Here is a 22,941-nt window from a genome sequence, read left to right on the forward strand (position 1 = left end):
GTCTTGGTGAATGTTTATCTCTTGGAGCTGTGCTATGTAAGGATTTTATGTTTTATTTCTTCATTCCTGTCCAGCTTCTCTAGGAAAATGATATTAGGGAATTTGAGAATGTGAAATATGTGTTGCTATATTAAATATACTCTCTAAAAAATAATCAATATAATTTTTGTCCAGATATTCTTGGGGCAGAAGAAATCATAATTTGGGCTGCTAATTTTGAGGCGTTGTGAGCATTTGAGCTGAAAGGATTGTGAACAATAAATACATTAGCTAAACATCAGTTGAGTTTAGTGCTCTGCACACAGTAAGTGCTCAATAAATGTGACTGATTTGATCGAATACCTCCCAGCCAGAATGTCTCTGGTCCCCTGACATCTTCTTTTGTTGAGAGGAGGGCTGTTGAAACTAGTAAAGAACCTAGCCATTTAAAAATATGACTGGGGAAAATGATACCTCCATCGAGATTCATGACCTCCTTTGAGGTTAAGGATGAATATGAAGAGAGTCTCCCACTCTAACATTCTTTTAGCACTTTTTCACAATAGCACTCTATTTTTACAGAACAGTAAGAGTGCTAAAGTAGAGTCCTTGAATGCATCCCAGGTCTACCTCACCAGAATTTACCCATAAAATGCTTTTCTTTAATCCATCCCTGGAAATACCTATTTCAGTGCTCTGTAAAGAGTAAGTGCTCAATAAAGAACATTGATTAAGAACAGAGATTTAGCAGACCTCCCCAAATCAGCACCATTACAGAACATGAGGATTTTACTAGTTTGATAAAAGCAAGTATCATAAGCAGTTACCTCACTGTGATTGAAAATTCTGTATTGGGGAAAAAGTTTTTCCAAACTATCCTTTATAACTTCAGTAAGGATGTTAATCTTCCTGTATTGTCAAAGTCTCATTAATTTGATTCACATGCCTTTGAGACCATACTCAAGATATGTCTTAGAAAATGAAATTAATATTAAATAATTGCTGGTTTTTGTAATGAATATTCATATTTTAAAATCATTTCCTATTTTAGCCTCAAAACATTTGATTAATTGCCGAAGTCCTGGAAAAATTGACAGAGGTGCATATTTCTAAACATTTGCATACTGAGCTGCAGAGTCTCAAATTACAATTATTCTGGTGATAAACTATGAAGATTAATGATATTCAAAACAAACAACATGAAGTAACTATGAAATTTTAAAATAAGGTAGACTTTATTGAACATGTGGATAGTTCACAGATGGCTCCAAATGCATTCAACTTTACTGGAACTGATCTAAGATTGCTACTTATCAGCCTTTGATATAGTGAGTCAGGGAACAGTTAGAAGGGTAGCTGCTTTGATTTTAAAAAGGGTAATATCATTCTCTGGAAATATAAGTACAATATTTCTGCCCAAGTATTCACTTAGTAGAGGTTTGAATCCCTTTAAATGGCTGGAAAATTTCAGTAGTGAAAAACTTCAATTAGTGCTCTTAATTGGTTACATGAAAATCTGTAAAGCCAAAAAGCACTGAATGGCATATCGTTTCCCCTAATAGATACTGTAAAGCACATTATTTTGCAATCCCCAAATTGATCAAAATGATATAAATGTGTTAAAGGTGATTTTTAAAAGCAGTGTAGTCATTATTAACATACATAATCAAGTAGCAAATCTGTACTAATCATATACAATTAGGAATTTAAACCATTAAATGTGAACTTGTACACTGAAAAAAACATAATTTTCTATCAGTCCTATTTATTGAGCATTTGTGTGTGCAGAGGCACTGTACTAAGTGTTTGGGAGAGTAAAATATACCAGAATTGGTAGACACATTCCCTGCCCACAACAAGCTTACAGTCTAGAAGGTTATTACCTTCACTGTTGACCCTGCCTAATGCAAAACTGCATGCATCAATTTATGCTCATCTGAATCCAAACACTTTAGCCCATCCAATTTTACTGGCAGGCTTAAGTTCTTATGATGCTTTTTCCTTCACACTAACAACAGTAGGTTGGGTAACAATCCTTGAGGTCATGATGAACTGTCTTGGATCAGTTAATCAATTAATGGTATTTATTGAGTGCTGACTGTGTGCAGAGCCTTGTACTCAGTGCTTGGGAGAGTTCAGAGCAACAGAATTTGTATACATGTTACCTACCCACCAAGAGCTTTCAGTCTAGAGGGGGAAAGAGACACTAAAATGAATTATGGCTATGTATGTACATGCTGTGGGATTGAGGGTGGGGTGATTATCACCTGCCTAAATGCTACAGATGCAAGAGCCTAGATGGCATGGAAGGGAGAGGGAGTAGAAGAAATGAGAGCTTAGTTGGGGTAAGGCCGCTTGGAGGAGATGCAATTTTAATAAGGCTTTGAAGGCGGAGAGAGTGGTGGTCTGGCACGTATGAAGGGGGATGGTGTTCCAGGCCAGAAGGAGGATATGGCAAGGGGTCGGCAGAGAAATAAACAAGAACGAGGTAAAATGAGTAGGTTAACATTAGAGTAGTGAAGCATGCAGGCTGGATTGGAGTAGGATTTCCGCAAGGTGAGATAGGAGGATGAGATCAGATTTTGTGCTTTAAAGCCAGTGGTCTGGAGCTTCTGTTTGATGTGGAGGTGGATGAGAGTCTATTCGTGTTTCATGAGGAGTGGAGAAACATGGACTCAATGATATTTTTAGAAAAATTATCCGGCAGTGAAGTATGAGCTGGAGAGACAGGAGGAGGGTTATAGACGATAAATGCTTAAATCAGCCTGGTAGCAATTTGGATGAAGAGGAAAGGGGAGAATTTAGCAATGTGGTGAAGATAGAACTAACAGGATTTGATGATAGATTGAATATGTGGACTTAATGAGAGAGATGAGTCGAGGACAATGTCAAACTTACAGGCTTGTGAGACAGGGAGGATAGTAGTGCTGTCTACAGGGATGGGAAAGACATAGGAAAGACAGGGTTTGGTTATGAGGATGAGGAGGTCTGTTTTCGACATGTTAAGTTTCAGGTGTCCGTGGGACATCCAAGTAGAAATACCTTGAAGACAGAAGGAAATGCAAGAATGCAGAGAAGGTGAGAAGTCAGGGCTGAAAAGGTAGATTTGGAAATCATCTGCATAGACATGGTCGCTGAAGTCATGTGGGTGAGTGACTTCTGCAAGGGAGTGGATGAAGATGGAGAATAGAAGGGGATCTGTAACTGAGCCTTGAGTTACTCTCATACTTACAATGTGGGAGGCAGAAAGGAGACTGCAAAAGAGATTGAGAAGGAGCAGCCAGAGGGTTAGGAAGAGAAGCAGGAGAGGATGGTGTTGGTGAAGGCTAGGTTGGTTAATCTTTCCAGAAGACAGGGATGGTTCACAGTGCTAAAGGCAGCTTAGAGGTCAAGGAAGATTAGGATGAAGTAGAGGACATTGGATTTGACTAGAAGGAGATCATTGGTGAATTTAGAGAAGGCAGTTTCTGAAGTGGGCAGAAGCCAAATTTGAGGGGGACCGAGGAGAGGAAGTGCTCAAGGAGTTTGGAGAAGAATGGAAGGAGAGAGATGGGGCAATAACAGGAGAGAGCCATGGGGTTGAGGGAGAGTTTTTGTGTGATAGGGTATACATGAGCATGTTTGAAAGCAGGAAGAAGCCATTAGAAAATGAATGGTTGAAGATGGCGGTCAAGGAGAAAAGAAGGGAGGGACCAGGGGTTCTGTTAAATTGCAAGGGAAGGGATCAGAGGCACTCATGGAGGGGGTGGATTTTGAAAGGAGGCAGGAGATCTCCTCTTGAGATCCTGTTGGGAAAGATACTGCTGGGAGAGTTGAAGGGACAGGAGGAAGGAGGAAATGGAATGAAGCAGGGGAGATTTTAGGAAGATCACTCCTGATGGTTTCAATTTTATCAGTAAAGTACATGGCCAGTTCATTAGAGGCAAGAGATGGGGTGGGTGACAGGGGTTTTGAGGAGGAAGTTAGATGTGTGAAACATCTGGAACAGGCAGTAGGCATGGGAGTCAATAAAGATGGAGAAGTAATGTTGCCAGGCAGAGGAATGCAGTTTCGGGTGAATTAAAATTGGATGAGTCAGCCCTGAGGTCCGGAGTTTGACCAGCAGTTCTCTGCAGCTCATGCACATGAGCGGAGGAAGCATTCTGTGGAGATGACCCAGGATTGAGACTTAGTGATAAGAGATCAATGGAGGGAGAGGAGAGCGAGGGAGTTGAGGTCAGTGGAGAGGGTGGTACTGAGTGTTCTAACTTGTGCGTTGAGAGAAGGTAGTTTGGGTATGGATACCCAATGGAGCATGATGAGCGTAGAAAATTGGAGGGATCAAAAGATCCTGGATCCCTCTGAGATGTAACTTGAATGCAAAACCTGGCAGCTGCACCTATCAGCACATGTCATCTGTACTGTGGGTCCCTGTGGGCCCAAAATATAGCATTCACACATACCGCTCAGTGCATACTTTACAAAAATGGGGGGTTATCGTGAAGGGAGAGAACCCTAAGAAATACCAGCATGAAAATTCAGGACAGTTATCGAGGGAAAGCACTAAAAGAAGAGCCTTATTTCAGAGGTGGCTGAATGTCAATTTGACAGCCCAAAGATAACCTCCTTACTGTGGGAGATCCCTTAAAATCCTTCAAGCCTGCATACCAGCTAATCTCCACTAAGGTCAACTGTAGTCAGAAAACCTGCACTAAGAGGCCTGGAAAAACATCTCCAAGCCAGATCATGGGAAGAAGAGCACAATAGGTTCTCCACCTTTTGGTCACATGGCAGGCAGGCTTCAAGATTGAAAAAAAAAGGAAAGATGATTCACTGGGCTTTTCAGATGGCATGCGCTATTCCTGATGTGAGCTTTTCTCACTTCTGGAAGACAGTGGATCAGCCACCTTCAATAGGATGGCCAGAGTTTATAAATCCATAATTTATCTATTTATACTAATGTCTGTCTCCCCCTCTAGATTGTACGCTCCATGTGGGCAGGGAATGTGTCTACCAACTCTGTTGTAGTGTACTCTTCCAATGGTTTAGAACAGTGCTTTGCACACAGTAAGTGCTTGATAAATATCACTAATTGATTATTCGATTGATTGAGGAGCAACAGCAGTCCCTTCCTCCTGTGCTTTCAGAATTCTGTTTGTACACTCGGACAGATCCCTCTATTTCTAACTTGTCCAGGGCATAACGGTAAAATTATACTCTCCACTGACACCTTTAAATGCCATTTTAGGGGAGGATAACTTTATTTTGTTATTTCTGTGCTTGCATCTAAGATAAATGGGCTGTCCTTAAAATTCAGTCGGTCGTGAGTCAGTAGTGAATTCACGGAAATGGAAAGGTTTAGAATTGCTTACGGTGTCCTAAATAAGCTTACTCCTTATTCTATAGATATCAACAAATCTTGCACAGAAACTTGGTTTACTTGGCAACAATAGCAGATTCTAACCAGAATATGCAGTCCCTGCTTCCTGCTGTAAGTATCAACATTTAATTCATTTTTCATTGCCAAAAGGAGCAGACTCCTTGAATAATTCAGTGTTAAAGTTTCTGTACATTCTAGTCTTTTTCAAAAGATTTTATGATAGTAAAAAACTGATCCTCCCCCCCTCCAAAAAAAAATTACGGAGTTGATTGGCACATAGTAAGCACTTAACAAATACCACATCCTCCTAGTATAAAATGGCAGATGATGAGGAGTGATTACAGTGCTGTTTTTCCATTCAATTACACTACTTATCTGTGAAGCCCTTTATAGTCAAGGGTCTTTCTCTTTAAGTTTAATGAGATTACATTCAGTGTTTTCCACCCCAGACATGGGGTTGAGGGCTTCTCTTCTGAAGAGGTCACCAGCCGAAAATTAAAGAGGCTGAGACGGTTATCTGATCATTATGCTGGAGTATTGTGACAGGTGAGTGAATTTGGCAACGGTTTGATTTTTGAAGACAAAATAGGGAAATCCAGCCCTCATTTAGAGTGAAGGGAAGTCCCATTGATCTGGGAGGCAGCACAGGGGCTCACAAGCCCCCCAGATTAATTGAAAAGAAAGCCTTGGAGAGTAAGGCCCAGGGCAGCAGGTATATAAAAATGGACTTATGGCAGGCTTGCATGAGCAATAGACTGAAAGGAACCCATTAGTTTAGGAGTAAGGTCAGTCTAGAGGGACACTCCTGTAATCCTGAGCAAGTGTGGTTCCTCTCTCAGGAATTGAAGCCTGCCTCTGTGTTGCCATTCCTTCAGCTAGAATGGCAGTGCTTAAAAACTTGTGTTGTACTCACCTCAAATCTAATACAATAATGTGTAAAACCATTTCTTCCATCAGCTGAAGCCAGGCAGATGCCTGTTAATTCTGTAAGAGTGTTCTATTTAAAACACACAGTGAAAGCAAACGTTGTAGTAGAACCATCTATTAGCATCTGAATGTAGTGTGAAGTTGTTTTCCACTGTAATTTTTATGACCTGATTTTCATCATCAATCTTCCTGGCGAATGATGCGTTTATGGAATTCAAACAGTACCTTAGGTAGATCAGAAGATGCAGATGAGTTTGCAGTAATACAGTAATAAGTAATTTTTATTTCTGTCACCATAACCCGTTCACTTTGTAAAACTAAGACCCTGAAGTGTCATAAGAATCCCGGTTCTGCCACTTGTCAGCTTTGTGACTGTGGGCAAATCACTTAACTTCTCTGTGCCTCAGTTACCTCATCTGTAAAATGGAGATTAACTGTGAGCCTCACGTGGGACAACCTGATTACCCTGTATCTACCCCAGCGCTTAGAACAGTGCTCTGCACATAGTAAGCGCTTAACAAATACCAACATTATTATAAACGACCACTTCTTTCTTTGAATTATTTGTACCTTGTTACAGTGGATGCGAATAAAATATGTTATATTGCTAAAGTGAAATCCAGTTGCTTATCTGGGTTGAACATCAGTGGTCCATGGTTGACCATCAATGGTCCATGGTGAAAATCAGATGTCCAAGGAGATAATGAACATTTTTCCATCCTACAGCTCTACAGTTGAGATCATACTGACAGAAATGTTTGAAGAAAGTAAATGTTTTGGTCTCTGTTTTTTCAATAATTGTAAATATTTAATGAGCATACAGATTTTTCTGTTTGGGTAATTGCATATATGCATTTGTATACCTTTACTGTGAGGTTACACTGCTTTGAACAATTCTTCTATTTTTGCAGATATAAATTTGAAAGTAAATGATAGTTGGTTTATGCATGGACATTATCTAGTTACAAATTTACTGTATATCCAGTCTCTCTTAGGTGAAAAATAAATTTGCTTGTTTCAAAAAGGTTTCAATAGAGCATTTTGTCAACATGCTTAGCGGCTAGTATTTAGTATACATCAAACATTTTCAAGGAAGTACACATGATTTATGATTTGACTTTAACCAAACTAATCTTTCTAAAAATATAGACGCCTATTGATATTTGAACCAGTGTATCCTTGTGTGATTATTTTTCGGTCGGAGTCTTTTTAAGTAGTCCGTGATTTAAAAAACAAAACTCCTTTGGTTGTCTTCAGCCACCAACACAAAACATGAATCTGGGTCCAGGAGGAATGACTCAAAGTGGATCGAACCAATCTCTCCATTCCCAGAGCAATCTGAGCGAGGCAATTGGGACAGGCCTTCCTCCTTCTTCTCTTATGCAGAGTCAGATTAGTAATGGTGAGTACGGGAGAATCTCCTTTGTGCTGCTTTACAGTTGCTTGGCAACAAAATGATTAATGCAGAGTATACTTAGGGATGGAGATCTTTTATGACTGCAGAGCTCACCTTTCAGGCATTTGGGAATTTACAAACACATGCTGAAATACCCCAACCTGGCTAGGGTTTAGGAATCGTGGTCCCACAAAGGTTTCAGTCCATAGATTAGTTGTATTTTGATAGGAGGCAAATGATTACCTGTATATATATTGATTTTGAAATTTAACATTCTCTTTCTTTAGGGAATACTCTTTTTTTTTTAAAAAAAAAAAAAAGGAAGCAAAAAATCCGTTGTCAAACGAGTTAATTTGCTTTAAAAGGTATCTTGGATAATATAAAGTTCTAAAAATACGCTGATAAAATATTAAAGGTAATTGCTTTGTATTCATTTTCCAAAGCAAAGGCCAAGATGTTGTTATCCTCCATTTTGCAGAGTAATTGGTGAATTTAGCAAAGGCTTCATTTTCCAGTATATGGCACCTCCATTTTCTCTTTTATTCAAAACTTTGCTGTTTTTTATTAGGCCTCCTGTCTGTTTCCTGAAAGCAAAAAAAAAAATCTGTTGTGAAGATTTTCAGAATTTGGAAATTCTCCTACCTTCTTATAGTGTCACTTTGTTCCTAAAAATCTAAATATTCATTATTTATTGTGAAATTAATCTGCTAGTTGTTCCTTATTTGTGGCTGTGCGATTATGTGCAGCATTGAGCATTTTGAAATGGATGTAAATGTTAATACATCTTTACAAGTGGGCTAAAAATATCTGGGTTCGCAGAAATGCTCATTAGTTCAGTGTTCGCATGGCTTCTCTTTCCTACCCCAATTATTCCTGCCCCATACCACCGTTCCTCACCTTAACAAAACTGAGGGATCTTGTATCTACCCCAATTTCTGCTGTCTAGTAGATATATATTCACATTCCCCTTGAGGGTTTCCTAGGGCCCACCACACAAGGCCGGCTGGAGCTTAGTAAAAAGGACCCCATCTGCTTTCACTGTTGCAGGAAATCTTTGAAAGGTGGAAATGTGAAACCTTTCCCAGAATAATGTGAAAATGAAGTGATTGGGCAAGTGGGAGTGGCAGGATGGGAGAGAGAGAAATTAATGCATCCAAAACCATCTGAAAACAAAACAAATCCCTGTCATAGATTAAACGTGTTACAAATTATGTTCCAAGAAAAACCAGAAGGAAAGCATGGGGAAATAAGTATTGCTTCACATGTGGTCGTGTGGGCAGTGTGGGAAAATCGAAGGAGGTTCACAAAACACTTCATGTTCTCTGCTAGGTACCATAAAATGATGCTTAGCATCCCCTAAGGAGAATTATTTAGCACATCCTCCTGTCAGTCAGCCAGTCATATTTATTGAGCACTTACTGTGTGCAGAGCACTGTACTAAGCGCTTGGGAGAGTACAGTATAACAATATAACAGACTCATTCCTTGCCCGCCTGAAGCCATAATATAAAACCAACTACTGAGAATTGTAGTTTATTGAAATGAAGGGTTCTGTTGGTTGGCCAAATAAAAAGCATTTCCTGGAAAAAGCACCCAATATTTACAATGAATCAGTGGTATTTATTGAACATTTACTGTGTGCGTAGTACTGAACTTGGAAGTTCACTTGGAAGAGTAAAATAGACTAACTAGGCATAACCTGCCCATAAGGAGCTTACAATCCAGCAGGGAAGACACATATTAAAATATATTTCAGGAAGTATAAAGATGGGGGCCCCAGTGCTTAGGGGTTATGGACTCTGCACCTAATATGTGTTATTCAAATGTAGTTTTATTTTATATCTGGGTTTTTTTCCACTTTCCACCAGGTCCCAGCCATGTGTCCATGCAGCAGTCAGCTCAGAATACCATGCCAACCACTTCCATGAGCATGACCGTCAGCAGCCATGGTACGGGGCCCGGTTATAGCCACACTGTGCCTGCGTCTCAGAACGTGCCAATGCAAGGTCAAGGATCAATAGGCAATTATGTGTCTCGAACAAATATCAACATGCAGTCTAACCCAGGTAGCCCATCTCCTTCCCTTTGCTTTGGGTTTTAAAGTTCTCTGATGGCTTCTGGAGATGAAGCATGTTTTGTTTTGTTTTTTGTTTTTATGCCAGGCACTGTATTAAGTGCTGGGGTAGATACAAGCTAATCAGGTTGGACAAATCCCATGTCCCACCTGGGGCTCACAGTGTTAATCCCCATTTGAAAGATGAGGTAACTGAGGAGAAGTGAAGTGACTTGCCCAAAGTCACACAGCAGACAAGTGGAAGAGCAGGGATTAGAACCTAGGTCATTCATTCAATTGTATTTTTTCATTCATTCATTCAGTTGTATTTATTGTGATTGGGAGAATACAGTACAGCGATAAATAGACACATTCCCTGCCCACAATGAGCTTTCAGGCTAGAGCTGGGGAGACAGATATCAATACAAATAAATATGTATATAAGTGCTGTGGAGTTGGAAGAGGGAAATGTAGAGGGAGCAAGACAGAGCAACACAGAAGGGAGTGGGAGATGAGGAAAGGTGGGGCTTAGTCTGGGAAGCCTTCTTGGAAGAGATTTGCTTTCAGTAAGGCTTTGAAGCAGGAGAGAGTAGTTGTCTGTCAGATTTGAGGAGGGAAGGTATTCCAGGAGAGAGGCAGGACGTGGGCTAGGGGTCGGTGGCGAGATAGGTGAGATCGAGGCACAGTGAGATGGTTAGCCTTAGAAGAGCCAAGTGTGCGGAGTGGGTTGTAGAAGGAGAGAAGCGAGGTGAGGAAGGAGGGGGCAGGGTGGTAGAGAGCTTTAAAGCCAATGATGAGGAGTTTTTGTCTGATGCAGAGGTGGATGGATCAACCACTGGAGTTTTTTGAGGAGCAAGGTGATGTGTCCTGAATGTTTTTGTAGAAAATAATCCAGGCAGTAGAGTGAAGTATGGAGCTTGGGAGGTCCTTCAGATTCTCAGGCCTATGCCCTGTCCACTTGGCTATGTTGCTTTTCTGCTTCTCTTTATGCACGTGACATAAAACAATCTTTTTTGTTTGTGTAGAAGATGTAGAGAGATAATCTTTAGGGTTAAACCCAGAGATAATGTTGCCTAAAACTGCATATTGTCCATTTAAGAATTCCCGAAAAGTTACTGTAAGCTTTAGCCAGAATGTCTTAGTAGTTCTTCATGTAAATATCAGATTTATATATAACACCATGGGGACCACCAACATGAGAAAGGTGGTGTTTATTGGAAGAGAAATTTCATTTAAAAGAGGCTTTTTATAGACGATAGGAGACTGTTAGGTACTGTGAGACTAAAGACATTTCTAGAGGAAAAATAAAGTCCCCTTTGGTAATCCTGCTGTATGTTATATTCCAGTTGTAGGAGTGTTGGTGCCTTTTATAATAACTGACCAAAAAAGATGAGGTGATCTGACTATCTAGTAGGATATTGGTTTAGGTTAATATGCAAGAAATGTAATTTGGTTGGATATTGGAAGGGGGTAATTATTGCATTTCATAGTTTCATTTTTGGGAAGTGGTTAGGAAAAGAGTGGAAGATTTCAGTGTAACTGAAAGCTGTAGTCTTCCTTTGAGGGCATATCTTCGGGTGGGAGAATATGTAATTTGGATGGATATTGGAAGGGGGTAATTATTACATTTCATAGTTTCATTTTGGGGAAGTGGTTAGGAAAAGAGTGGAAGATTTCAGTGTAACCGAAAGCTATAGTCTTCCTTTGAGGGCATATCTTCAGGTGGGAGAAAATAGTGATCTCCCCTTTATGTGTTGTGTAGTCTCCATGATGCACCAGCAAGCGGCAACATCACATTACAATTCAGCACAAGGAGGGACCCAACATTACCAAGGGCAGTCCTCAATCGCCATGATGAGCCAGAGCAACCAAGGCAACAGCATGATGGGACAGCGGCCCATGGGCCCTTACAGACCCTCACAGCAAGGTAAAAGCTAAAGGTTTTGCTCCCCCTCAGAAAGAATACGGTGTTTTTTCTTTGCAAACTAGACAAGGAATAATCTAACAAATCAGTCAGGCAGGGGAAATCAGTGAACTGCCAGGGGGCTCACCCTAATCAGACTTTAGTTTTGAATGTTCCCAACAGCTGAGTTTTATAAATATGTTGCACATGTCTTTATCTAAATGTATATCCATATATATCACAGCTTTGTATGGAAAGCAATAAGAAATGAATTCAAAACCTACTAATAAACATTTGGATTATAAAATTCCGTAGGGGAGGAAGTGCAGTAAGTGCATTCTTGAGTAAACGATAGCCGAGGAATGGTGGAGTGCAAAGGGAAGTGTTAATATGCAACCATAAAATACTGGCAATTTGCTTCAGGTCTGGGTACTTCTTAAAATAATAATGTTGGTATTTGTTAAGCGCTTACTATGTGCCGAGCACTTTTCTAAGCACTGGGGTAGATACATGGTTATCGGGTTGTCCCACGTGGGGCTCACAGTCTTCATCCCCATTTTACAGATGAGGTAACTGAGGCACTGAGAAGTTAAGTGACTTGCCCACAGTCACACAGCTGACAAGTGGCGGAGTCGGGATTAGAACCCATGACCTCTGACTCCTAAGCCCGGGTTCTTTCCACTGAGCCATGTTGCTTCTCTAATGAGGTTTTCTTATGAGGTTTTCTTTGTAGTATCCTAGATTTGGTGTTCATTTGGCCAAACTGATTATATGAACTCAGAATAAAAGGAAAAAGATTGATTGTTACTATCATTTTCTTGTCCCTGGGCATTTTGTCTTATTGTTGACTACACAATTTGAATCTAATTGCTTACGTTTTGAGATCTGTCAAAGCCATTTTATTTGACCTAGAAGAAAATTTCTTGGGAAGAGCACCAAACCTGTAAAATTCAGTTCTCCCAGACAATCTCTAAGTTTGACTCTCAAAAAATATTTAAATCCTTAAAATATTCCCTTATTTTGATAGATGTTTAAAAAACGATGGGTCTTTCCCTGGTTTGCAGGTTCTTCTCAGCAGTATATGGGGCAAGAAGAGTATTACAGTGAGCAATACAGCCATGGACAAGGCACATCAGAGCCAATGAATCAGCAATACTATCCAGACGGTAACTATGCTGTGTGCTGGGGATGGAAATCTCTCTGGATGTTTTTCTGCTCTTAAATACATGTTTGACTTAAATGCTGCGAAAATCAAAGAGCCTTAAATACTGCCCCAGTCTTGACATATCATAGGCAGGTGTTCAGATTTTTCTATTTTACACTGAGTTCTGGCACTGTGCAGTCAGTCCTCTGATAACAAGGAGTCCACGTCCTTGCTGAATTCCATGTTAAGGAAAACTCACATTGTAGCACACATAACTTGTTGAACAACACGTGCGTGCGGATTGTTGTTTCTTTTACCATCAAACTGTGTTCTCTCCAGAGGGACACATATTGTCGGAAGAAAATTCCCTAATTCTCCAATAGCTTTCTATCTGAAATCTTTTCTGAAAAACATGCATTATGGGAGAATTGACTCTGTGTCATTTTTGATATCTAACACTGTTAATGCAGTAAACCAGTCCTAAACCTTTGGTGCTCAAAAAGTGCCCCATTTAAATATGCAATTGCGATTGTGTAGCGTGAAATCACCTAATCTATGCTTTTTCTACTGAAATCCGCTCTCTGAACAGATAGCCTGTCAAACTAATGGGCTCTTCAACTTAGCCCTGGGCATTGTAACCTCCATTTGGTGGGCAGGCTTTGGAGGCTACCTCTATAGATTATAGCCTAGTTGAGCTAGGAACAAATTGAGGACAGGGATGCCAGCATCCCATTTCTAACCCTGGGACCCCATTTCCAGGGGAAAAGCAGAATTCAAGTGCCTGCTCATTTTTCTAAAGCCCCTTTCTCTGAGCTGGAAGCAAATGAAATCAGCCCCCTTTTCCCCAGAATGCTGTACTGCAGGGCCCAGAGGGGAAACCCTGTTTCTGAGCCAGACCGGGGGGTCCAGGATGCTTCCCTGAGAAGGGGACTTGGGCAGCAGCCCAAGGGGATTCCTGGGTCCCATTTCGGATTCCAGGGAACTTAATAAAGCCCTTTCCAAATCTTCATCCTAAGTGCATGTGAAATTAGTATCGGTACACCTATAGTTCTTCTATTGTCTGTCTCTCTCTTGGACTGCAGGTCATGGTGATTATGCCTACCAACAGTCATCTTACACTGAGCAGAGCTATGATCGGTCATTTGAGGATTCCACTCAGCATTACTATGAGGGAGGTAAGAAGACACGTTTTTAAGGTGGAATATCTGTATATTTAGAAAAAGTAGGAAATTAGGCATTTGAGAACTACTGTCTCACTGAGAAATAAGGGGATGTGGTCTAAACCTCTCCACCAAACTACATATTACCCCCACACTATCATCATTTTTTATATGACATGACGTATTCCTGAATTTATATGTTAAATTAGTGTACATATAGAACTTCAAGTCAAATATCCCATGAAAAACACAAACACAAGAGTATATGTGAGTATATAATAAGGACACATAGTATATATTTTACCCACAATCTCATGTGCTCTGAAACCTAAAGAACACAGAGGTCCTGGATACAGTGCCCCAGTACATGTATTTATGTGCCTTTTTCATACCATTTTTTCCAGAACTGTTCCTGTGCAAATTCTCTTCTTTAATTTGAATTTTGGGTACTAAGAAATAGATTATTCCAGTTTGAAATCATATTTAGAGAGAGGTCTTGTCTTTGTTTAGGACTGCTATATTACTCTTCGAAAAGTGTGATTTTTATGTCTTGTAATTGAAGAACTAGCGAATCTACAACGGCTGTAAATATACCCTACAATTTTAGCGCAGTGATAGTATTTAGTTAGCATTTGTGGGCAAAACTCTGGAAGAAATACACAAGTGAGAATTGGCACAGTCATTTTTTTTCTTTATGGCATTTCTTAAGCACTTACTATGTGCCAGGCAACATACTAAGTGCTGGGGTAGATACAAGCTAATCAGGTTAGACACAATTCATGTCCCACATGGGGCTCGTAGTTTTAATCCCCATTTTGCATATGAGGAATGAGGCCCAGAGAAGTTTAATTATTTGTCCAAGGTCACCCAACAGACAAGTGGCAGAGCCAGGGTTAGAACTCAGATACTTCTGACTTCCAAGCCCGTGCTCGATCCCCTAGGCTATGCTGTTTTCCCAGTACTTAGTACAGTGCTTTCCTCATAGTAAGCAGTTAATAAATACTATTACTGTTTCTACTACTATGAAGCCAGTGAGCACTTTTGTGGCTACTGATTTCAAACCTGTTACATTTTACTGTTGAAGAAAGATCATGTACAGGATGTTTTTTCCCTTTAGCTGAATGAAGTCAGCAAGATTTTGATTTGCCATTCGGCTTGTTACTCTTGAAGCAACTCAGTGCTGAAAACAAAAGATGCAGATAACTCAAAATTATCTTGGAAAACCTGGCAATCTAAGAAGAATTGAAAAAAGACAAAAATAAAAAAATCAACATTGAGTCTTTTCTTACTTCTAACACTGCTACCCCATTTGCCTCTCCAGTACTGGAATCCATGTCATATTCCAGAAAGGAGTGGCAAGAGTTAGTGAGTGGTGAAATACTCTTAGATGCTTTATACTATCATTGGTTTGAGGTACATAAAATTTAAAACTCAGTTGAGGAATTCAATTTTTATTAAGAGCTTCTGTATATTTTGAGTTCTCTATAGCCACAAATTGAATTTCCATAGTAGATTTTCTTTTAAGATCCATTGAAATGGATTTCCAGGGCCCAAAGAAGCTAATACTTTCTTTTTTTAGAAGCTGTGAATTTAAAAAAATCTAATTTATGAACTACAAACAAATGTAGGGGGAGGAATCCTCTGGACACCAGCTGTTGAGTCCTTGCCTCTTGTTATCTCCACTCCATCTTCTTACCTCTGGGACAGCTTTTGATTGGAAAAACTAGCTATTTCAGACCAGACTGTTTATTTGCATGCTCAGTGTTGTAGTTGAGTAAACAATCCCTTAGATCCCATCTGCCCCCACTGTGTGCTCCACAAGAACTGGAATTTATGCAGATTTAGGATTCAATAAATTGCAAATTGAAAGCAATGTACTTTGCATGTTTATGAGAAACAAAGCCCTACTCAAAAGAAAATGATTAAAAGGCTTAAATATAGTCTACTGCTCAAAATGTTTTGAAAATCATGGATAGAGTGAAATCGTCCAACTGAATCTAAAATAGTCTCTCTTTAAATCATGGAGTGGTTTTGTTGCATAATTTTTAATATTACTCAACTTTTTATGATTGTTATTTCAATCATTTCTTAATTGAATTATTTTTAATGACTTATTCAAACAGAATTGGAACACCCTTTAAAAGGAAGAAGACTATATATATATATGACTATATAGGTTTCACGGAATTTAACGGAATAGAAAAAGGAAGTCTAATTTTTGCCCTTATCTTTTCCCCAACCCCAGCTTTATTAACATCTGCAATTTAACAAGATCCACAAATCCATAAGCTGACTTGTAATGATTCCCTCTAAATTTGAATGCAATAATAATACCTATGCAGCTATAACTTGTAGGTATTGCAAAGGCGGTTGGAAAGCATTATTTGCAAATAAAATAAAATTTTACAAAATCTGAGGTTCCTTTGAAATTGGTGTCATATAAGATATGAAGTGCCTCAAGCCATGTTACAAAAAAATCAGTGTCAGGAGTAAGGAATTGTTTACCTAACAGAGTGGAGCATGTGTTTAGTAAATCACTGCATGATGGGGTTAAAATTCTTCTACACAAGTTAGTAACTGTCAACTAAGAGTTTACACTCAGTTCCTTTTAAGGGAGAATGTGGCCATTCCTGACATTGAATTTCACTTTCTCTGTTTATGGTGCTCCCAGTAAGTGTCAGTATGGGCAATTATTAGAAGTACTGAGTAGGCCAAATTTCTAGGAAAGAGATAGTCCTAAATATTATTTGAATTGTTTAATTAGGTCTCTTTTTAACTTAATAAGAAAAAAAGTAGACAAATATGCAGAAAATTAAATCAATAGTGAATTAAATTGGAGTTTTAATGAAGTGCAGCCTCTCCTAGCGCATTTCCACAGTTGGACTGGTGAACTTTTAATACCAGTATTTCATACAGTGCTTCCTTACTCGGGGTTAGCAGAGTGGTTTTGCAATGCACTGATGGAGTCTCCCGTCGAGATTGACAGAAGAGGCCCGGTCCCGAAATCTTAGGATCGAGAACCCATCTAAAGGAGTTAATTGCTGTGCTAGCGATTTGCTCACTGTTACGCATACCCTCGGCCCTAATGGTCACGCACCTGCAGGAACCCAGAGTATAATGAGCAAGTGGGCAGGCTGTATTGCAGCATATGACAAAATGCCCGCAAGGATATTTTTACATGCAGAATTTATTTATGGCCAAAATGACCACAGCATAATACCGGTGCTGTGCTGTGGTACCTTGACCTGGAAGGTGGATGCCTCAGTAGACACTTGTGGTCTTTGCTCTCCACGGTGGCCAGCTATTTTTCAGGAGTCCTGACGGGATGGATGCTTTAGGAATTCATCAGTCAGAAACCTTTGCCAGTGATAAATACCATTGACTGATGGCTTGGTTCCAGCTCGGGGAGCCAGTACTAAGACCAAGGTCTACCGACTCCTAGAGCATTCTTTAAACTGGACCCATAGCAAAGCTTTTATTGTATTTACACCCTGAGTAGCCTATATGTATTTTGTATAATGGGCATACAGGGGTCCACTGCAGAGCTGCCAGGAATCCCAATACAGTATAGGTGTGTATGTAGGCTATCTCTCAAATAGATCCAGGATTGGTACTTTGTAACCTCAAAGCATATTATCAAAGTTACTGTTGCCAGTGCAAAAACAAAACAAAACACTGTCTCGCATTAAGTTAGTGAAATCAAGGGAACATCAAATCAACATATGCAGGCAGTTCGGTTAGCCGGGGTCAACAGTGAAGGTAATTATAACTTTTTCTGTGAGTACATATTAACATTTGTTTAAATCATATTTTCTTCTTGTTGGTACTCATGTTGCTATTTGACCATGGAACATAATAGGCAATGTCAACTATTTTGTGTGTATTCATCACTCTTTAAGTATATTGTTTTCGGAAATTTTTTGGATCTTGGGTCTGTATTAATGAACTTAACATTATTGCGTTGGAGTATACTTCATTTACCATTCTGTTGCTTAATACTCTATTTTCATGGAACCACTAAAGAGTACTAACTGAAGCTTCTCAGTATGATAGTATAGATGTGTTTCTCTGTTTCAGAAGCATCTCTAAGTTGTTGGTTAGTATCTCGGGTTAGACAACTGCATAAGCTGAAATGGGCTTTATCCATCTTCTTCTTTTTAGGAAATTCCCAGTATAGCCAGCAGCAGGCAGGATACCAACAGGGAGCTGCACAACAGCAAACATATTCGCAACAACAGTATCCAAATCAACAGAGCTACCCAGGACAACAACAAGGATATGGTGAGGAAGCCTCATTGGCACATCTTCCAATTATAAACAGATTCTCCCTCCCCACAAAGTTGTCCATTTGGGTCACCGAAACCTCCTTTTTCCTTTTCTTTTATTATTCACGTTATACATGCTGCATTACAGCTATACAGCTCCCCTTTTGTGTCACCCTTGCGCTTGAAATTGCACCCTTATTCACCCCTCTCTCAACCCGACAGCACTTTTGTATATATCTTTAATTCATTCATTTCTATTACTATTCTATTCCCCATTAGACTGTAAGCTCATTATGGGCAGGGAACGTGTCAATCAACTCTGTTATATTGTACTCCGCCAAGCATTTGGTACAGTGCTCTGCACAGAGCAAGGCCTCGATAAATATTCATTCATTCAATAGTATTTATTGAGCGCTTACTATGTGCAGAGCACTGTACTAAGCTCTTGGAATGCACAGTTCGGCAACAGATAGAGACAATCCTTGCCCGTTGACGGGCTTACAGTCTAATTGGGGGAGATAGACAAAAACAATAGCAATAAATAGAATCAAGGGGATGTACATCTCATTAACAAAATAAATAGGGTAATAAAAATATATACAAATGAGCGGACGATCACAGTGCTGAGGAGAGGGGAAGGGAGAGGGGGAGGAGCAGAGGGAAAGGAGGGGAAAAGGGGGCTTAGCTGAGGGGAGGTGAAGGTGGGGGCAGAGAGGCAGCAGAGGGAAAAGGGGAAGCTCAGTCTGGGAAGGCCTTCTGGATATGATTGATTGATTGGTATAACTGTAATTTGTGAAATTTGCAGCTATATTAGACATTTCAATGGATGGGTTCCCTGCTAGTTTAGTGATAATGAAATATGTTAATGTGGGTATTTAATGTTGGTATTTGTTAAGCGCTTACTATGTACAGAGCACTGTTCTAAGCGCTGGGGTAGACACAGGGGAATCGGGTTGTCCCACGTGGGGCTCACAGTCTTAATCCCCATTTTACAGATGGGGTAACTGAGGCACAGAGAAGTTAAGTGACTTGCCCACAGTCACACAGCTGACAAGTGGCAGAGCCAGGATTCGAACCCATGACCTCTGACTCCAAAGCCCTTGTTCTTTCCACTGAGCCACGCTGCTTCTCTATGTCTTAGAAGCAGTGTGGCCAAGTGGAAAGAGCACGGGCCTGGGCATCAGAGGACCTGGGTTCTGATCCCAGTTCTGCCACTTGTGTGCTCTGTGACCTGGAGCAAGACACTTACCTTCTGTGTGCCTCAGTTTCCTCATCTGTAAATTGAAGTTCAATTTACACTCCTACTTAGATTGTGAGTTCCATGTGAGACAGGGAATGCAACCAACCTGATCAACTTGTATCTACCCTGATGCTTAGAACAGTACTTGACACATAGTGAGCACTTAACAAATACCATCATTATTGTTATCATTCATTATTATGTTATTGCTTAATAAAGCAAGTAGGATATTATCTGCATGAGTATTTAATTCCCCACATTGACATTTTTTAAACACATAAGAAGCTAAGAGGATAAGCTATTCTCAAAGGTCCGCTGGCAACCAAAGAAGCCAGGAACTGAGTCTGGAAGTACCCCTATAAAACCTATTAATTCCATCCAGGGAAGGTTGGGGATTTTGAGAGTGACTTACGCAGTCTTGTTATCATGACTCTGGGGATCCTGCCTCTACCTGCCTTTCTCAGCATCCAGGCACCTTTGTCCCTCAAATCCCCTTTATTCCTTTCTTATGTGTTCTGTGCTGCCAAACACTGTGAAATAAGAGCTCCCTGAGCATTCTCAAGTCTACCCACCTTGTTTCTTCCATCAGCCACCGTGACTCGGTTCTTCTGCACCACCTAATCCTTTAAGTGACCGCAGAGTATGTAGGCACTTTTGGTCCTACCTTATCAGTCTATCTCAATCAATGGTATTTACTGAGGGTTTTTTGTGTGTAGAGCACTGTACCAACTGCTTGGAAAAGTACAGTCCAATACAGTTGGAAGACATGTACCCTCTTCACAAGGAACTTACAGTCTACTTATTTATACATATTCATTCCTTCATTCATTCAGTCGTATTTATTGAGCGCTTACCGTGTGCAGAGCACTGTACTAAGCACTTGGAAAGTACAATTCAACAATAGAGACAATCTCCGCCCCCTGCTCCTATCTTATAGACTCTTCCCCGCCCCCATCTTGACTGTCACCCCTCCTATAATGTAAAGCTTCTTGAGGTCAGGGGTTGGGTTTTCTAATTCTATTGTTCTCTCCCAAGCCCCTAGTACAATGCTCTTCACACAGTAGGCCTTCAATGAAGTGCTTTTGATGGATTGATGATTGGGATGTTTTATACATTGAGGAAATGTCTTAAAGGGATTGATAAAATCGAGGATGGTGTTCACGTGTGTCATGATTTTCTTCTCAGGTCCTGCCCAGGGAGCTTCCTCACAGTATTCAAGCTACCAACAAGGACAGGGGCAACAATATGGAAGTTACAGAGCATCTCAGACAGGACCATCTGCCCAACAACAGAGGCCTTATGGTTATGAACAGGCACGTTGTCTGATTTTTTTTCATTTCTTTTGGCATCCTAGGAGGCTTGACCATTTCTTTTTGCACAGCCTTCCCTCGAGAGGGAAAAGAAATTTATCCTCGTTCTAAATGAAGCAGTCCACTTTAGAACAATAGCAATGTACCTCTGCCCCCAGATCGCGTAAACATTCTTTCCCCCCTTCCCTTTACCTATTCTTTGTTTCAAATCGATCACATTCTTTTCTTAAAACCTGACCTTATTCTTTTATAGGGCCAATATGGAAACTACCAGCAATAAAGAACAAGCTTCTTCGTCGAGTTCATTTCAGTAGTATGTCCGTCTTTCGAACTGGATGTACAGGCGGTTTTGATTAATTGTAATATGTTGGTTATCCCTTAGCACAAAGCAGCGTCTGTATGTGAACAGTGTTCATTTCATGCTGGATATGAAGCAGTGCACTACTGGTAACAAGACAATGCTTTAATGGTTTGATATATTTGGTGCTGTGTATAGTATTGTATGTTGATACAATGCAGACTTTTTTTTCCCCCCTCCCCATTCTTGATGTTTCTAAATAGCTTTAGGGATCATTTCAGAGTTTCACGTGCCCAGTTCTGGAAACAGCTAGGATATTCTGCAGTCCATCAACCCATTCACAAAGATCTGAAACCGAATTTCTCTCTGCAGTTTATCCTGTTGAAGGTTATGAATCCTTGTTTAACTGGATGCAGTGCGGTTTGTCTTTGTAAGTGGCAACTTCCAGGGCATTCTTTATTCTAAGTCATTTTCTATGCTGCAAGATAAAAAAGAAAAAAATCACATGTCATTTCTTGGAGATATTATAAAGAGAAGTTCCCAAGCCTTGCTAATTACCTATGTTTTCTTCTGATTCAGTTTGTAAACAGTTCTTTGTTTATTAAAAGGTAAAGAGGAATCAGTGTCTGTATTTGAACAATATGAATCTAGAAAGGAACTTTGCATCTAGAAAGGAACTTTGGGAAGCAGCATGGCTCAGTGGAAAGAGCCTGGGCTTCGGAGTCAGAGGTCATGAGTTCGACTCCTGGTTCTGCCACTTGTCAGCTGTGTGACTGTGGGCAAGTCACTTCACTTCTCTGTGCCTCAGTTACCTCAACTGTAAAATGGGGATTAATTGTGAGCCGCACATGGGGCAACCTGATGACCCTGTATCTACCCCAGCGCTTAGAACAGTGCTCTGCACATAGTAAGCGCTTAACAAATACCAACATTATTATTATTGTTATTATTATTATTAATGATCTAGGTGATCCACAATGATCAGAGAGAAAAATAACACAAAAAACCCAAAAGGAAACCCAACCGGCTGGATTAGAATGCTGGAAATTAACACTGCCTATGCCATGTTTACCTGACCAACATTTCCGGCCATATTTTAGTTTTTAATAAGCCAGTCCAAAATATGCAGCATCATTTGAGAAGGAATGGCAAATTTCCTGAGCAGTAGGTTGGCTGCTAATTTTTTATATTTAATTTTTCCAGGGTCCTTTAGTTCAAATCTTCCAGCAAGCTTTAGATATCTGGAGAAGTATATATTGCTAGTTTCATCATACCGTCTGCTTAACATAAAAATTAAATATAAAAAATTAGCAGCCAACCTACTGCTCAGGAAATTTGCCATTCCTTCTCAAATGATGCTGCATATTTTGGACTGGCTTATTAAAAACTAAAATATGGCCGGAAATGTTGGTCAGGTAAGCCCGTCGATTAGACTGTAAGCCCGTCAAACGGCAGGGACTGTCTCTATCTGTTGCCGACTTGTTCATCCCAAGCGCTTAGTACAGTGCTCTGCACATAGTAAGCGCTCAATAAATACTATTGAATTGAATAACATGGTTTTCATTTTCCTTTAGGAATTTGATAGGGTTGTTATCCAATTTTTTTCTCCCCAAAGAATAAATATTTTCCTGTTCATTTTCAGTTGCAAACCCATAAATGCATATTTTAAAAAGGGTAATCTGTGGAAATACTATTTGGAGAAATTTAGGTAGAATTCTTAAAAGCAGGACTTCAGTGCTTTGTTAAATAAAGATTCCTGATCTCTTCCCTGCCACCATGTAACCATGTCTTCCAGTGATTACAAAAAATAGGATCATAGATCCTTTGAAATCCGAAACAATTTAATCTATTTAAAAGCCAGTATGCTTCATAAAGGCAAAATAATTACTTAATGAGAATTTATCAAAG

General features: G+C 39.9%; 1 protein-coding gene across 1 annotated transcript in view; it reads left to right on the forward strand.

Moving 5' to 3' along the window:
* SS18L1 (SS18L1 subunit of BAF chromatin remodeling complex) overlaps window positions 1-21,790 on the forward strand; it is a 34,691-nt gene extending 12,901 nt beyond the window's left edge. Inside the window, exons 3-11 of the mRNA XM_007668726.3 lie at window positions 5,365-5,449; window positions 7,523-7,667; window positions 9,529-9,726; window positions 11,476-11,640; window positions 12,681-12,782; window positions 13,843-13,935; window positions 18,082-18,201; window positions 20,611-20,738; window positions 20,989-21,790. Of these exons, the coding sequence (XP_007666916.2) occupies window positions 5,365-5,449; window positions 7,523-7,667; window positions 9,529-9,726; window positions 11,476-11,640; window positions 12,681-12,782; window positions 13,843-13,935; window positions 18,082-18,201; window positions 20,611-20,738; window positions 20,989-21,015 (1,063 nt within the window). The 3' untranslated portion in view covers window positions 21,016-21,790. The remainder of the gene's footprint in view (window positions 1-5,364; window positions 5,450-7,522; window positions 7,668-9,528; window positions 9,727-11,475; window positions 11,641-12,680; window positions 12,783-13,842; window positions 13,936-18,081; window positions 18,202-20,610; window positions 20,739-20,988) is intronic.
* The last annotated feature ends 1,151 nt before the right edge of the window (window positions 21,791-22,941 follow it).

Source organism: Ornithorhynchus anatinus, chromosome 8, assembly GCF_004115215.2.
Source record: "Ornithorhynchus anatinus isolate Pmale09 chromosome 8, mOrnAna1.pri.v4, whole genome shotgun sequence".
In the NCBI taxonomy this organism is placed as follows: domain Eukaryota; kingdom Metazoa; phylum Chordata; class Mammalia; order Monotremata; family Ornithorhynchidae; genus Ornithorhynchus; species Ornithorhynchus anatinus.